An 18,381-nucleotide genomic window follows, 5' to 3' on the forward strand; every position below is an offset into this window, starting at 1 on the left:
TGGTCAACCTAGCAACAGTCAAAGAGGTGGAGCTGAAGCAGTCATATATGTCATGCCCCTAATTATGCATAAGTCTTATCCTTCAATAAGTGGATATTGTATAAAATAATCACCCCCTCTACAGTATTTCCCAACAAAGACATGAGCTATTCAGGCAAAAATCATTTGTTTTGTACCAGACTGTAGCCATGTTTATTTCTGCTGTCAAAATGGTCATTTGATCAGTGGGACTTTCAGGTCTTTTTGAGCAAGCCTCAAGTGGAGACTTAAGGAACTGCCTGTTTTTGCACTTCGCCATTGGCTTTATTTCACAACACCGGAGGTTGCTGCTTGAGATCAGTAAAGATGGAAGTAACACTTTTGTTTCCATTTGGAGAAACTGTATACCACTTCAAGGGTGGTGGGGATATTTTACACATTAACACACTCTGTGGTATTACTTCTTCCTGTAATGTGTGCATGTGCATTCAGTGCTTGGATTTCCACTGCTCAGTAAATAGCGCAGGATCTTTGACTGTAGATGCTTAGGAATATGGATGAATTCTAAATCTGTGAATATAGTGATGGTATCACTGTGAGTCTTGTTCAACTAGTTCACAAACGCCCACAGTTGCTGAGAGAAAGAAACTGTCTGCTCACTCCCCAAATCATTTCCAGGAAATTATAAGAAAGGCTTCATACCGAAGTGACACCGACCTACCATGCCCCTGTCATGGAAGCCTGTTTGACCATGGTGAGGTTTTATATTAGTCCTACTAGTTGGGTTTAAGTGGTCAAGAATTGTTTCAGCTTGTTTACATGGACCCTTGGTGTTTCCCACAGAAAGCTTTACCTGTTGAGGTAGCACAAGGGGGATATGAGAAAGTTCATATTTCAAATGAGACGCCACAGTTCAATCAATGCATTGATATGAAGGATGTATGAGGACATCTCTCTTTCTCTTTCTCTAATCACATGCAGAGCGTGTGCCAGGTACTACAGTTTATCAGACACAAGACAGAGAGTGTGCCCTCTTATTGCATATGGCAATCTTATACAAATAGAAAAATTAAGAAGTTAAAATAGTTGGCAGATATATTTAGCCAGCTAGCCCAGGTATTGTCTATGTGTGGGGACACGCTGTCTTACTTTCCAGCAGTTTTTGTCACATTGGACACTGAACATCAAGTTAGAAAACCCTGATAGTATTCTCTCTTAAAACGTTGGTCTTTTCGGTATAACAATTCATTTTGACCTTCAGTCTCTTAACGCTTCTTAAATGAGTGTATGAAGTTTGACAGCAGCACCAGTTGTCAAGGTCAGCCACAAGAGGGAGATATAACAGCACATGGTTCATAGAGAAAGTGTTGTTTCTACTGTGTCAACAGCACTCAAAGAGAAGGACTGCTCCCACACTGTGAAACAACATAGACTGAAACAAGCCTGTCTAGGCCAGACTGTTGTTCTGAACTACACTTTTCCAACCTGCATTGGGAATTTGATTGAAAGGCAGACGATCATTGAAAGGTATTTTGGCACTTATGAAGTAAAACAGTATTGACAGTATCCCCTGTACATCCTGTACATGGTGGTGTTGTCAATACAGATGGTGCACAATGTTATAAATGGAGAATAAGCAGTCTTTTCAAGGAGCCATTTATTTCTTTAACTGCAATCAGTGGATTTATGTTATTGTGTGACCAAGCAGTCTGTCTAATACCTTTATTAGATTCATCAATCTACACAATTTTGGGCCTTTACTGATACTTTGCATTCACAGCTGCTCAATGCCAGTGTGATCAGATCACCACTGCCTTTCATTCTTGATGGTATGAATGCAGCTCTTGATAACCATATTGGTTCACTATTTATTGGATGCTAATGAATTCTAGTATAGATTCAATGCTAAATGTGCCTCCCTTGACCTCCCCTTTAAAAGGGCATATATTGACAACCCATTCATCTTTTAGTATATTTCACATAAGTCCCTGTGTGGTCAGATCTCTGTAGCTTGTAACTGAATCTGTGTGGTTTTAAGTTTCGTTTCTCTCCTGCAGAGGTGTGTCAAGCTGCAACTGAAACTCTTTCGCAACGAAAATGTTTCGACACCGTAATATGTAGGGACTTTTATTATGAAGGATTTATCGGAAATGAAATGTTTTAATCATTGAATTAATGGCGCTTTAGTGGAACTACGATGAGCAGAGATTTCATAAACACTGTCAGGAGTTTTAGTACCAACAGTCGCTCCTTTGACAACGAGGCAAAGGCACAACGCACTCTGTTTAATCATCTTGGACATTACACAAGCTAGTCATCAGTTTAAACACACCGTCAGCAGGTAGACCAGAAGTAATGGAGATGCAAATTCATTCCAGCACATCGCCAAGTTACAGCCCGCGACAGAAAGAGACACAGCAAACTTGGAGAGGGGAGAATACTGCACAAGTTTACCTGATTGCTGTGCCACAATTCACTTTCATTGTAAACACTGACACTCACTCTGACATGAGGAGGAGGCAGTGCCCTATGATCAGAGAGCATGTGAGACTGCTGGAAACACGTAGAATACCTGGAGACTTGATCTGAGATGTTGTCAGTCACAAATCACTATTTAACGCTACTTCTATTTACCCGACACTGTGGCTGGTCAGCATCCGTGTCGCCTCGTCTCTGCACTACAACCAATAGCATGAGTTTACACCCGGCAATGATTTTACTATTATGTTTAATATTTACAATGTAAATCACTTTGGTCAACCTTGGTTGTTTAAAATGTCTAACCCTAAAGTTGACTTGACTAATGACGGCATTACAAAAATCCATGTCGTGGCAAAATTTAAGACTGTTGCCAGTTTTGATACCAGTTTACAGTCCACCCCTAACAGACAGACATCCTTCCAATGCTCATGTACTAATTTGAAACGGAGGCAGGTGCTTCTAATATACTGGAAAAAAAGCTTGCTGCAACTTATTGAACCAAACTATTTTATTATTCTAACAGGTTTAAAAGAAGCCAACTGTAACATGAGCTGATCTTAACAGTACTGTTGGTACTGACCAATCAAGTACCATTACCAAAAAGTACCCGTTCCCCCTCCTTACTCCATGTAGCATCGACACAACTCATCATCACAGAGATGGTCTCAGTATGAGTTTATGCTGCTTCTTTGAGCTCATCCCTTCCCGTTAAATGTCCGTGTTCTCTCCGGCTGCAGCTGAACTCAGCAGGGTTGACACAGATCACTGTAGACTCTACAGCTACTTGCAAGGCTGTTGTTGGATGCATTCAATTTGAACTTACACAATGTAGCACTGTGTGTGAAGAGCAAACTCACCTTTTTGGTGATGTTCCTTTAACTTTATAAAGTGAGAAAAATCTAATAACAGTGTATTTATAAATTTTTCCAGAAGAAACATTTTATTATTGTTACACAAATAGTGTTCAGAGGCCATGCCATGCTACGGATTGAACAAGATGCTTGTGTCACACTTATTAGAATTTATTCTTCATCCCCATATCCAGGGATTCCCCTTAGCACTGAGCCAACTGTTTGACAGTGTGAAACAGGATATTAAGGCTCCTCCTATTACTTTTGTCTGTGTTGATTTTTTTTTTTTCTCCTCCAAATTTTTCTTCACTTCTCTTTTATTAGTCTTCCACTGCCGCTGGTGTTGGCTCTCCTTTGTCAGTGTTAGTTCTGTTTGTGTCATGCTGGGGTTTCCTGGTGTGAGTGTGTGTGCAGGGTGTGCTGTCGACTGTGACTGGGACAGAACGAGGCTGCAGAGAACGGAGAGAAGGAGGGAGGGGAAGAAAAAGTAGCCGAAGTGAAGGAGTGTGCCATGAATGGGTGTGTAGAGAGGCCCTTGGGTGAGAAGAGAGCAGGATTTCCTTGGAAAAGGGGGAATAGAGGGGAGGGCTGTTCAATTTGAAACTGTGTGTTTCTGTGTGTGTTGGGGTTTGAAACAGACTGGGGACGACAGCTCTGTGTGTGTGTGTTTGTGCGCGCGTGTTGTATCCCTCCACTGTTTCTGCAGCAACATGCTTGTTTGCAGATCACCTGCTGAGCCTGAGCTTTGGCCTGCAGCCTAGTTCCCCTGCTACACCATGGAGTTAGCCCGCTAAAGGATTAGATTTTTTTTAAATCAAAACCTGTTAGTGCTCCTGAAGCTAAATACTCTTACATTCACTTAACATTTAAGAAGAAGATAACATAAACCTTTTTCGGTGTGAATCTCTCCCTTACAAAATGATTTGATTCGATTCGATTGAGGCTACGAAACGATTCAGGGACAATTCATTAAGGGGGCGGTCGCACTGGCAATCCGTACCGTGCCCAAGCACGCTTCAACCCTAAAGTCCAGTTCGTTTGGCCAGTGTGACCGCTCCGTATCGTGTTCAGGCACGGTACACTTCCTTGGCTTTGGCACACTTCATGTACGAGCACAAGCACGCGGGTACACAACGCTGACAGCCTTCATTATGGAGAAATCCAGAGTTTCGTGGCTGTATCTGACTAAAATGAGTCAATATAAGCCACAAAGTAGCTGTCATGTTCTCTTTCTTCTTCTCCGATGTGCGGCCGCGCGTCTCTTTTATTTTTTAATTTATTTATTGCTGTGTCTGATTAAAATGACTTAAAATAAGAGGCAAGTGTGGCTAGTTTGTTGACTGAGCACGCTTCATAATAACATATAGCATGCATGTGCTGTATTACGACGTTATGTACAAGAGGTAATCGTGCTTAGGCTCAGTTAGTCCTGGAAAACTTCTTCTTCTTGATGAGAGATGACAGCTTTGCCATCATGCTCTTGTCTTCAACCCCCTCCACAGGGTCAAGGGGGCAGCCCAGAACAGATCTTAAACAAGTTTGTTCAGTCTGTTCCTGTCTGCAGCTGTGATGCTGCTGCTCCAGCTGATCACTCTGTAAAGCATGGCGGATGCCACCACAGCGTGATAAAGGTCCTTAGGAGTGCTCCCTGCATTCTGTATCACACGAGTGTCCTCTGCTCTGGCCTGTTTCATATAGTGCGTTAATGATAGTGAATGATGAGGTCCTGTCCAGTTTATTGTTCAGGTGAACACCAAGGTATTTCTAAGTGTCCACTATCTTAATAATCACTCCCTGGATGTTCACCAGTGTGAGAGGAGATCAGTGCCTGCCAAAATCCACCATCAGTTCTTTGGTTTTACCCAGACGATGTCAGAGACATCAGAGAACTTCTGCAGGTGACGGTTTGTTGTGTTGAAGAGGAAGGGAGGAGGAGGGTTGTTGGTTGTGTTTTCCTCCTCATTATTTTGCTTCCTCAGTCTTGACAACAAGAGGGTCAAGTTGACAACAGACGACAGCCCCCTCTTTTTCTGTGTCTCTGGCTCTCTCTCTCACTCCACTTATGGTCACAGTTTGTGTGAACCCTTTTGTGACCCTGGAGGCAGAGTATATCTGTTTGGGAGCCAAGTTTCTAGTCTTTGGTGCGAGTCGGAGTAAACTTGAAATGCCTTAATGAGATTGCTGGCCTACTTTCTTCCTTCTGTAGTTTTTGTTGTGGCAAACGATTAATCATGGACTCAATGATAAGAGTCAGTGTTGTGCTGAAATGAGCCTACATTAGAGTTGTCACGATTCCAGTACTATGAACCTTTGTATACTAGTTAAAATCAAATAATATGAATCCCTGTTTTGATACCAAGGCAACAAAATGTCCTAACTGAACATTAGTAAGGGTCCCTTAAGACATACCACATAAAATATAACATATACTGAAATTAAAACATACCTCTGAATTACCATTAATAATCCAGAAGAAGTGTGTGTAGTGATTCTGCTCTCTTTATTTTCTCATTGAGGCCTCAGTGTTTGTGCAGGGGTGTGAAACTCACAATTAAAGTCTGCAGGTTGGGACTTTAGAAAAAAGGGACCAGGCAACATTGCTTTTTCTGTCTGTCTGTCTACTGTTCTGTGTCAGAAACTAACATTAAAATGTGCATTTAACTGAGACGTCTTTGCCGACCTGTGAATACAACAGTCAGTGTGGTATGGCTGTGAATGGGGGCGGAGCAAAGAGACGGACGCAGCAGGCAGGAAGGAGAGCAACTTCAGCAGCAATCAAACAAAATCCTTCACGCTTGGGCTAAGGTGTAGATGAGTTTCTGAAGATCTTTAGAGCGTAGCCCCTGTGAGACAGTCAGAAAATATCTGTACCTGCCTTTTGTTTGTAACTACTGGCGCTCACTCTCTCTACTTGATCACCCACTGCTAGGATGTTTCTCACGCTCCTCTTTGGGTTGACAATAAGACTTTATATCTGTTTTTTCTTTCATAACTTTGGTACTTTTCTGTACTATAAAGCATAAAGGACCCACCACCAACTCCATGAAAAACTAAGACCTAAAATGTCCGATATTTTTCAACCAATCAGATTTCTTCAATACAAAACTGTGCAGATTGGACCTCAGACGGTGCAAAACATGTAATAGAACATCAACAGAACAACAGCCACCCACTGGAAACTGCTCCACGACCCAGACCCACCAATTGAGAACCGATGGTTCAAAGCACATGGTATAGCAGAAGTAGCGAAAATGTAACAACCTTAGCCTTCCTTCAGACTAGATGTAGAAACGTCAATGGGAATATAATGCGTGTGCTATTTCATCATTGTTTGCTTCAATTAAAATAAAGTAATGGGAGCTTCCTTTGACAGGCTGTAAACGTCTCTTGTTATTTTGGGTGCACACTCAAGAGATCAATGTCTGATGATGCTTGGAAAGCTTGGGGTACTGTTTTCCAGAGGGGAAGATATTCAGTTTTTGATGCATGCACTGAGTGATGAGCAGTTTTTTTTTTCCTCCTTCTATTTTTGTCTTTCCATCCAAAACTCAGTATCAGCCTAACCTTTCCTGCTGTCATACTGCCTTTTATCAGTTTGCACAGTAGCTGTTGTAAGAAGCTCAGAAAATAAAGCTCTTGACCTGTTGCCTGGATCTATTTCAGGATGAGCTGGCATGAATCACAAATGATGCTTATTTGTTGTCGAGGAAACCTTCACACTTTCTGTTAGAGAAGATTTTCTTGCTACTAATTCTCTCGCCTTTTCTCCCAATTTGCGGCCCAATGTTTGTCCCTTTACCCACATAGAAAAGTCTGTCTGATGTGCTTTGTTTTATGTTTGTAATGCTGCACATCAAAAGATCTGAGTTATGTTTTAATGCCAGCTTGGTTTGTTCTGTTGCTGCAGAGAGAAGACACAGTTCTGCCAGCAAACCAGCCTCCACCTCGCCCTTTCCCGTGTCGGGCAGGAGCAGGAGCAGTGGAAGCGGCATCGGGCCCGGGTTGGGCTCGGGGTCTGTAGCAGGAGTGGCCAGTGCGAACATCCTTGGCCGACCTTCCACCGCTGGATCCAATTTATGCTCCTCTACAACGTCGTCGTCCTCCTCCAATCCCAAACTCCCAAAACCAGCCAAAGACAAGCTGCCAGGCATTCAGCGAAGACCTCCCATTCCACCCTTCAGGATGCTACCGCCAGACAAGATGTAAGTATATTTGAGCAGCGTTGGCAGTTATATGGGTTGCCAAGTTTGTGAAATATTCTAGAATATACTAAGGCTAAATCTGAACAATTAATCGTTTTTATATCAGAGCAGCAATTGAAAAAGTTAAGACACAACAGGGAAATGTTAAATCAGGCTTTTTAACATCTCTCTTGCTGTATTGACAACTTCTACTTGTAACAGATTTAATTTAATTTAATTTAAAACGGAGCATTGGGTAAGCAACGCAAGACAAAATCTTAGTTCTTGCTCAGAGTGTGTGCCTGAAACAATACTGCTACAAAGATTGACCTGTCAATAATGAAAGCTTAACTGGAGTTTGAGACAAAGCGTTCAGCTAACTCAAGAAGAGAAGAGGTATTACTCTGTTAACACTCCGTCCTGTCACAGACTCATCCTTCTTTCATAATAATCTTAGGCTTCGAGTCTTTGACTCACCACATGACAAACTGCCAAGTGACTGTCAAGTTGTTGCTTTTTTTTCCAGACACTTGATTTGTCTCACGTGGCTAAACCATGCACAGGTTAATTCTCAGGTTTTCTTTGTAATATAAAATAGTGTATAATCTGAGATCATAGATAGCCCACTCAACGTATGTATATCAACTGCACATTATTTGAGAAATTATTCCTACTCAACAATCAAAATGAGTATTTTAACATTGGTTGTTTGACAAACATGAACTCTAATATGTCAAATATCTAATCTAAATGTAACTTCATTGTGATGTTATACCAGGTGTGACAACATCTGTTTATTAGTGTGTTCTGCTCTACAGTTGTACAAATGGGCCAGTCTTTTATTTAGTGTCTAAATTGTGTTGATATTTAACTGTTTAAAAGCCACTTTGTATCTAACAAGGCTTCCACATTGGGAATGTGATTTTCTGGCCAGCATGCATTTTGATAACCACCTGGAAGTTGCGTGTGATAACAATTGGAAGCTTAACATTAGTACCTTAATCCAGCAGTCTACTGTAGTCTGAAAATGTTAATTTACTCATATTACACAAAGTGAGTTTGACGTTGCCATGCTTGCTCCCAGACCTGAAGACATAATCCCAAAACAAAGCTTCAGTTTGTTTGTTTTGACTCACACAGCAGGTGAGCTGCAAGTGCAGCCTCTACAACGTACTGTACAGAGACACACACTTTGCAAACTATTGACATACTTGTATGTGATAATTTCTTTTTGATAATATTGATGTACTGAAGTGGGTCACTCAGATGCTGGAATTGGCATGATCCTCTGTTTGACATTATAGACCAGTGGTTTAGAACCTTTCTTCTTTGGGGTCCCTCCTTCTTGTATTCCAGGGCACACTCACTAGGCAATCCGTACAGTGCCCAAACATTTTGACCCTATAAGTCCAATTTGTTTGACTAGTGAGCACACTTAATGTACGGTAAACTTCCTTGGTCCTAGCACAGCTGGAAGAGGTGGGCTTCAGCACTGTACAGTTGCTCATGCACGAGCACAAGCATGGGAACGCAACGTGAACATGGCATACACATATCCCCATCATGCATAGTCAGGAAATCCAGGATTGTAAGAGGTTGATATGACCAAAAAGACTCTAAGTAAGCCACAAAGTCAGTAAAGTTGCAGTCATGTGTTCTGTTGTTCTCCATCGTTAGAGACAATTCTGTGCTGCTATCATACAATCTATGGCCGTTGAATGACTTCCACTTCAGTGATGATCAGATTTTGAAGCTTTTAAAAAATTCTGCAAACTGAAAATATTCCGTTGCACTCCGGCAGCACGACACATACTGTTAAGACGTATTTACAGAGGTAACAGTGCCTAAGTTGATATCTGCTTATCTAATTTTGACAACCTCAGAACAGACAAAGTCTGGCTACCTTAGGGGGTCCCAGAGCCCAGGTTGAGAACCAATGTTGTAGACTGTTGTAGTTTGATTTTTGAAGCAACAAATTTAAGAGTGACGGTTGGCATATTTGTGTATGAGTGAAGATATACATTTCATGATAAGCAGAGGAGCACAAGAACTTGAATGCAGCATTGCAAGACAACGTTTTTCTGCAGATACCAAATGTGCTGCAGGTTTCAATTTAAACCTCGACACAATCTCGTCTATGGGGTTCTGTGATTTTTGAGTTGTTGACAAATGATGTATCATATTAGATTTGTGTTTTGTCCCTCCAGACCCATCCATACGTGCACATCTGTCTCTTACCATGCATTTCTCACTGGCTCCGTGTTTCTAACGCTCAGCTTCCTCCTTGCTGCCCTCTTCATCTCTGTAACCTTCTCTTCCAGCCTCACTCCGGCTGTCAAGGTGGAGAAGATGCATCTGAGGGTGGACTCGTCAGCTAAGCTGGTGCAGGCCACATCTGCCCCCGCCACCACCTCATCCTCCTCTACATCCTCCTCTAGCACCACTGTGAGCTCCAACACTACCACCATCACAACCTCCTCCTCATCATCAGCCCTTAAAACAGGCCTTAACTGTCCCTCCATACCAAAGCCTCCATTACTGGCCCCAAGTCAGATTCCCAACGGCAAGGGCCACCTCTCAGTCCTCTCAGACAAGAAGCAGGACATCAGCAGCAGTGCCAGTAGCAGACGCCACATTAACAAGAAAGTTACAGGTCAGTTGGAGGAAGGTTATCGCCATGACAGATTTGTGTTGTCATTATCTCCTTAAGGTTGCTGACTTTGACTTAAAATGTATAGGATCGTGTTTTATTGAACATGACTTGCAGTATAGCAAGTTACCAGGGGAGGGGGTTTGTCACAATGTGCATACATAACAAGTTCTTCCCTCATACTTCTCTTCTGTATTTTCAGAGCGAGAGTTCAATGCAGATATCCACTGTGGGGTTGTGGATATTACAGCTCGGAAACCATGCACAAGATCCCTAACATGCAAGGTAACCAAACACTGTTTTATTCTGGGTTTTATGGATGTTAATCATTAACAAAGTAAGGCTGGTAAAGTCATACAGTTTCACCTAAAATAAAACCTTTTGTTTCTACTCCCATGTGTAAGGAGCCATAGTGTTAGTTCAACTAATGTGAACATTATCTCTCTGAGTCAGGTTTGAATGAGAAGTGAGAATATTGCCTGCAGTTGTTGCTGATATTCTCTCGTGTTGCCTTTTTTTTTAAAGATTTATTTTTGGGCTTTTGTGCCTTTATTGGAGAGATAGGACAGTGGATAGAGATTGAAATCAGGGAGAGAGAGAGTGGGGATTGACATGCGGGAAAGGAGCCACAGGTGGGAATCGAACCTGGGCTGCCCACTTGGAGGACTAAAGCCTTCATACATGGGGTGCGCACACTAACCCCTGCGCCACCAGCAGCCCAGTGTGTGTTGCCTTTTAATAGAATAGATGGTGGCCTAAAAGAACTCTCTAGTTTCAAAACCATTTATTGAACAACCAAAATTGCATTACAAAATATTAAGGAAGAATACGATACATCTCTCAGAGATGTAGCTTAATTCAGCCTTATTTATATGAGCAACAATAGACCTCAAAAAATGCAGCGAAACAAGGTAGAGGCTGCAGCTGCTTTTCCACAATGCATCCTGGTTAATATGGCACTGCCAGCACAGCTTCCCAAACAACAGATCTCAACTTTCTAGGTCAGTGTGAATTTATTGTAAAACCTGATTAGACATTTACACCAAATCCTGCTAAAATTCCCATTTAATAATTTGTGCCTTTACAAAATTCTTCTCTTTAAAGGAAGCATCCTGATCTGGAGCATTGTTATCCTCTCTTGTGGAGATGAGCAAGCTAGGTGTACTAGCTTCACTTGGAAAATTTGATACAAGTGTAATTTTTCCTTATTTTAGCTCAGTTTAAACCAGATGTTACTTTCAACGGGATTAATATCCGCTGTCATTGGCAACTCTTGATCGGCCCAAGAAGCTTTGGTCTCCCTGCGTTATAAAAGAGGAGGATCTAGCTAATATTAGGGGTCTCTTTATCTCTGGTTCAGTTGAAGAGATAGACAATTCTGAAACTCAGAGCAAATGATTATTAACTCATCACTCAATGAGTTAGGAGTAGTTGCAGAGCAGTAATTTTCAGTGCAGTGCAAAAAAACAGAATGTAACGTCTGCAATCCAGCCTGTTCACTTTTATTCTAATTGTTGGAATTGGATTTATACGGGCAACAATTTTTATACCCACCTCCCACACAGATATTCCAATGATTCAATTAGCAGCACTAAAATTGTATCCTTTATCATCAAACTAATCCAGGATCAATAAAGATACTTTTATTTATTTAGGATAAACTAACTCCATTATTATATTTGACTTTGAACACAGGTAAATAAGAAGGCCTGTTTTTAGTTTTAGATGTACAGACTGAACTTATATGTGGAATAGAGTGATTCACTGGTGGTACTGGGCTTTTGTTAAATTGTTGACAACAATAATCATGCAGCATCACAACAAGGGTTGCAATTATTTGTTGCAAAAATATTTGTCATATCCCCAAAATGATTTGACACATGTCAAAATAAAAAGGACATAATTTGCTTGAATCCAAATTGGACCCCAATTCCACACACTCATTCTGACCTTTGATTTTCCCTGTACCCCTCCAGACACATTCCTTAAGCCAGCGGAGGGCAGTGCCAGGGCGGAGGAAGCGCTTTGACACGCTGCTGGCCGAGCACAAGAACAGAACGAGGGAGCGGGAGAGGGAGAGAGAACTCCAACAACCCCATTCCCAGCAAAACCTCTCTCTCAGGGACCCACACCCCACCTCCCACCTTGCCGCTGCCCATGATGTCCACCAGGTTGCTCATGGCAACGGCCCTGCCCCAGACACCACTAAGCCTTCGCCACTCAGCAAACCCAAATTTCACAGCCCTGGTCTTCCTCGGTACGTCCTGGGCCAGAACGTCATACTTTCTTTTTTTAAATTGTTTTTTAGTAATAGTTAAATCACATCACTGAAATTAACGACACTACAAATTGCCTGTTTGTTTGTTTATTTGGATCCCCATTGGTTTTAGCATAGCGAGAATCTATTCTTCCTGGGGTCCGCAAACTAACTGTTGACTCTCACACTTGTCCATCAGACTAAACAGTAGTCACGGAGGTGGTACCCCTGGAGACCCTGCTGTAGTCCAAGAGTCACCTCACCATCCCCAAAGTACCCCTGATGGTTTTTCCCGACCCTCCAGTGACGAAGGAGAGAACGAGGAACGGGAGGACAACGCTGACAAACTGGACTGTCACTATTCAGGTTATCACCCTCGGCCGGCAGCTGTAAGTGCACTCTAACATCACTTTTTTTTTACATTTACTGTGCAGGATTGGATGTGTTCATCTGTTACATTTTTTTCTGACTTCATCTTGCCAGTTTTCAGAAATTATAAACCCTGTATTCCTTATCTCATTGATTAGCTGTACACATCATAATTGAAAATATGGTAATCTGTTTGCTTTTTCTGTCCCAAGTACTGCACATTTGGAAGTCGACTATTTGGCAGAGGCTGTTACTCCTTTGACCGGCGGTGGGACAGAGTGCGATGTACCCTCACCACAATGATGGACAAGCATGTCAACTCTCAGATGTGGAAGTAAGTTTTTCCGGTCCACACTTCATATTGACCAGTGTTATCTATAATTACTTTTTGTGTTTTGTTACGGCAGCTGTGTTGGCTGATTAACAGATTAAAGCTCATGAATAATATTTATCTTTATTGCAGGAAAATCCCGTTGGCCTTGGAGAACTCCTCCTCCGTTGCATCTACGCATAGGACAAGCACAAATTCCCATGGTAGCACTCCCTCTTCAGGCTTCCTGGCCCCCCCTGCGACCCTGTCCCAGACTCCTTATAGCCAATCCTACGAGGGTAAATCCATGCTCTCCTATGGGACCACCTTGAATGCCCGCAGCTCCCCTCAGGGCGGGGCTGAGCACCCGGCCTACGGCATAACGCAGGCCCGACAAGTGTCTTCGTTGCCGCAGATGCCTTCAGTCCACTCGTCGTCATCCTCTTCAGCTCCTTCCCTAGCCTCAGGCCGGGCACTCAAGTCTCGCTCCTCCAGCAGCAGCACTACCAAGTCGTCATCGTCCTTCAAGCCAAAAGAGGTCACCTCTGGCTCTTCCACCCCTGTCATCCCCAACTCCACTGGTGGGGGTAACAGCGGAGCCAATAGTAACAGTAGCAGCACTAGCTTCAGCTCGGGGAAGAAAAGAAAGAACAGTTCTATTCTGTCTTCATCCCACGGCCCCCCTGATTCCTCGTCTTCTAATGCCAACTCTTCTTTCTCCTCCTCGTCTTTTAAGAAGAACTGTGCAAATGTCGGCAGCTCAGGGAGCACTTACCACCATGGCTCATTAGGTCCTACATCCTCATCGTCGTTATGCTCCTCCCACAGTGGAGTCCACAGTGTGGGGCTGAATTGTGGCCCCACCGTGCGGACCAACTCACTCAGCCTCAAAGCCGAGCCCTCTGGAGGGTCAGCAGGCGGCTCCTCAGGACCGTCAGCCAGGGGTCCTCCATCAGGCAGCCCTGCGGAGTCCATTAAGCGTATGAGTGTGGTGATGAACAGCAGCGACTCCACACTTTCCCTAGGGCCCTTCATTCACCACCAGTCCTCATCTGACCACCACACCAGCTTCAGCCACCACCCCTCAGACGGGCGCTTGGAAGGAAAAAAGCGCAAAAGCTCTCCTGCATCCACTGGCATTACTAGTGGAGGTGTAGGAGGAGGGGGGCCGGGGATGGGACCAGGAGCGGGAACAGGTAGACCCAAAGTGGCCAAGTCACCTGCCATTAACAACATCCATGGGAAGCATGGGCGGAGCATTTCAGGGACGCCAGGGCTACCCAACAACTCCCATTTACATCAGGTGGGTTCAGTACTGAGCCATTCAGCATGCTCTTTCATTACGAGGAGATAAAGCAAGTTAAAACCTTTGCTAGTCTAAGTGAGCAACTTTTGGTTTTATGAACATTAATCAGTAAAACCCCATAATTGTTCAAATTCATAAAGAGATAAAAAAAAAAAAAAAAAAAACCTGTTCATTACGGCTTCTCAGTGTCGAGAATTATTCCGCTTTCCTTCTTTTAGCCCTGTCGCCGACGACAGATTTACACAGTCGAATCTGTTCCCGAAGATTTTGCATATAGTCGACTGATAGAAGATTTGTTTTTGTTTTTTGCGCTCATTGATCCATATTCTCATTTTAGTTTAACCACATCATTAAACAATTTGTCTTCTAGACTTGGAACAACAGTTTATGCTATGATAGGACTTGATCCGTCCCTTTTCTCACTCATTCAGTCTGCACTAATGTGACGTTTCTAACAATATTACACATGGCCAATACAGCAGGCCCACATACTGAAGGCCCCGTGTGAACCCTCGAGCATTTTACTATATGAGCTCACCCGTATCTTATTATATTTTAACTGGAAAAGCATACCTTTTGGGTTTGCCAACAACTTTAGGATTTCACTTTAGGCTCTGACAACTTGTGATGAGACTTTGTCTTTGCTTATTTTTCACCTCTCATAGACTTCTTATAAACATTTGTTCATTAAAGTCACATTTTCTCTTTGAGGGAAACTTGAAGCATGATGAGCACCATTGAAATCGTGTGTTACCTTTACTGACTGTAAGCCGAATTTATCAACTGCCATACAGACAGATTATTTAACCTTTGTTTTTTTATCCTTCCTGTTTCTCAGCCAAAGGCTCGTCCCTGACAGTGGTGTCCGGCTTCTGGGTATAGAAGCGGTAGGCGGACAGGGAATAGTCCGGAGCAGCCCACTAACTGCTCCTGACTGCACGAGGCCTTCTTAAGTCAAACCCACATTACTCTCAGCTTCCCACAATCCTCAGGGTGGAGATGATCTGGACTGCCCAGTGAAGTCAATGTGGTCCTTACTATTTCTCCCAAAGCCATGTGTGTGTATGTGTGAGTGTGTGTGTTTGTGTAAGAGAGGGGAAGTGGTACCGTTTGGGGAATGCGTGGAGTGCCAGGGGTTCTAATGAGCTTGTCAAGGACCCCCCCATGCAAGTGTCACCCCTGTTCTCTGAGAGGTCTTCCGGTCTGGTTCGAGGAAGGAGGAACATTAGCAACAGCAATGGGTCTCTTGCTCATTGGGTTCAGGTTAAGGGCTGCAGCAACAAGCCGTCACAACTCTGAGCAACTAGGAAGGCAACATGCTGATCTCCTCTGCATTTGTAAGAATGACTGTGTGAATGTGTGTGCGTGTTAAAGTATTTTCGTCATGTCAAATTCTGCTGGACTACTGGAATTTCCGACTTAATTACACCCCCAGCGCCTGATCTCAGAAGCCTTGGATTGGATTGCAGGAGGAGCAGCAAACTGTTACTTTCAACACCTTAAACAACACACAATCACCTTGTTGTTTCACTTTCTTTTGGTTCAACTCTCTGGTGACATGTTGAGAAACCTCGGGTCACACGCAGGAGCCTCAGAGAAGCCCCTTAGGACGATCTGGTCTGGTTTTATTATCCAGAATAATTATGCAAGTGTTACCTTTATATGATTTCTTATGAGCTTTTTACACTGAACTACAAAGAGTCTTTGTAGGCGTGGTGGAGAGAGTTGAGCTTTCAAATGTGAATAGGACGCCTGATGTGCCCATTCGATTGAATCTTTTGTCAGCTTGGTCTTTAGGACACCTGTTAATTTTCTGAATCTTTCCATTGTGCAAAATGACAGCAACAGTAGACCTACCCTCAACTGTGAACAGCACTAAAGAACTACTTTCTCCACAGGCACTGCTCAGTTGTCTTCAGAGCTAGCCAACAGCTGCTACCAGCTTTGCCAACTACTTTCTTTTTTTTTTTTTCAACTAAAAGGTGGGCATCATGCTCATGAAGCGGTGATGTTGCATTGCCTGTGTGGATATGAAGAAAAATCTGTGCAAACCGTATTATTAGCCACAAATGACCTACTTTTTACCCCGCACAGCTGTATGAACGCGCACAGCAGCTGTGGGCAGATGTGAATTGTAATTTTTTTTTTTTTTCCTACGTAGGGAATCAGGTATGGTACGTCTTAACTGGAGCAAACTTTATGCACGTCACCTGTCTTCTGTGGTTTCGATTGTCCCTCCTGTGTGTAACCACTACCCCAGCTCTGGATGTTAAAACGTTGGATGCCTCACCAAAACACTAAGTTATGTGTGTGTGTGTTCAGAAAACATTTGTTGCAGAACATGGCCAGGCATTTTTACTCTATTCCTTTGTCAAAATGGAGTCTTAAATCAGGCAATACTTGCCCATCTCACTGGGACGTTTGCTTCTTTTGAGAGGTCTTGTGTGGGTTTTATGGTGCAAGATTCATAGAGATGGCTTCACGGGACATATTTCAACTTTTGGCAACAACGTTTTCTGTATGAAAGCTTCACTGATGTCAGATAGTAAGAAGTGGAGTTGATTTTTTTTTTTTTTAAAGCATCATTTAGCTTATATCTTCTAGCCTATGTATCAAACACGTATTGAAGTCTCCCTATTTGAGAATACATATTTTGTTAACAATTGTACATAGAGAAATATGTATTTTTGCAAAGGCATTTTTCGTACAAGCTGAATATTTGGTACAGATTTTAAAAAAGTCATTATTTATTTAGTAAAAGGAAAAAGAAAAAAAAGATGGAAAGTCAAGAGTGGTTCACTGCCAAGTCTATATAATGCAATACACCGATATGTAGAAGGTGAAGCGTCTCATGAATCGTGTACTGAAAACCTTTAGAGGAAAAAGTGTTGCCACTGTAGCATGTGTCGGTCTGACAAAGGAAACCTTTATTCACGTTTCAAGGTCTCAATCACATGTGCTTTTACAAGACGTTTTATGTTGCCTCTGAATCAACACAACAAAAAGCTACATTATGACCCAATATAGTCTGTGATTTAGAAATGTCCTGTAGGCTTGAAGCTGCTCTTTGTCTAGCTAGTTTCCATGGGACTCCTCAGTCACACACTTTGGAAACCTGAATCTCATTTCATGATTGAAACATTTGTGTTCTATAGAAATGTAGAAGGGGCTTCAGCAATCATTGCAAATAAGAGGAACACTTCAAACAGTCCGCCTGTTTGTGTTATTGTTGCCAAACATACAATTTGAATCACAGCTTTGAAAAGAAATATCAAATTAAGAAAGTGCCTAAATTAGTTTCACCCTGACTGTTTGAGGACAGTATTCTTTGGGTTGTTTTACCTTACTTGAATGTTCAATGTGTTTAGGAGTTTGCTTTTAAATCTGCCTATGAACCCTAAATGTGGTAAAAACCTGAGCTTGTCAGCTGCCCGTTATGAAAGACTTTAGTATTGTGTGTTTTTTTCTTCATTTGGGTTGGGGGGGGGGGGGGGGGGGGGAGACGGGGGGGGTTATCCAAGTTTTCCAGACAAGACGTCAAGATCTATTGTCAGCCTCAGTGTATGGCCTAAGGCCTCCCCTGGTTTACTGGGATATTTGTACACAACATAAACTTCAATCAAGTGTTTTTGTTTACCCTCAAACTCAACGGATATCCTGCAACCGTTTCATGTGAACAGAAACCTTGTGAGGATGTTTGAATGATTAGCACCATAGACTTGGAATGTGAAAGAAAGAATACAGCTCGTGTTTGGGAGGAAAACAGAAATCCACCATTCATACTATGTACAAGTGTGTATAGGTTTCTTTTGTATCCATTATCAGAATCATTTTCAGCTGGACTTATGTATTGGCTGCTATGTAATTCATGAACAAAACATAGGTTAGAATTAATATTTAAAGAAAAAAGATTGTATAGTATATTTGTTTTGTAACAAGTTTCTGTAAATAAAATAATTTATACTGCTATTTATATGAAATGACGTGTCGGCCTTGT

General features: G+C 42.5%; 1 protein-coding gene across 2 annotated transcripts in view; it reads left to right on the forward strand.

The window, feature by feature from the left end:
* The window catches only part of LOC109983403 (ataxin-7), a 33,592-nt gene extending 15,228 nt beyond the window's left edge, over positions 1 to 18,364 (forward strand). For both annotated transcript variants that reach the window (XM_020633105.3, XM_020633104.3), the window contains exons 6-13: positions 7,219 to 7,513; positions 9,814 to 10,145; positions 10,345 to 10,427; positions 12,119 to 12,399; positions 12,599 to 12,788; positions 12,981 to 13,102; positions 13,232 to 14,381; positions 15,223 to 18,364. In XM_020633105.3, the coding sequence (XP_020488761.2) occupies positions 7,219 to 7,513; positions 9,814 to 10,145; positions 10,345 to 10,427; positions 12,119 to 12,399; positions 12,599 to 12,788; positions 12,981 to 13,102; positions 13,232 to 14,381; positions 15,223 to 15,240 (2,471 nt within the window). In that variant the 3' untranslated portion in view covers positions 15,241 to 18,364. The remainder of the gene's footprint in view (positions 1 to 7,218; positions 7,514 to 9,813; positions 10,146 to 10,344; positions 10,428 to 12,118; positions 12,400 to 12,598; positions 12,789 to 12,980; positions 13,103 to 13,231; positions 14,382 to 15,222) is intronic.
* The last annotated feature ends 17 nt before the right edge of the window (positions 18,365 to 18,381 follow it).

Source organism: Labrus bergylta, chromosome 5, assembly GCF_963930695.1.
Source record: "Labrus bergylta chromosome 5, fLabBer1.1, whole genome shotgun sequence".
NCBI lineage: Eukaryota > Metazoa > Chordata > Actinopteri > Labriformes > Labridae > Labrus > Labrus bergylta.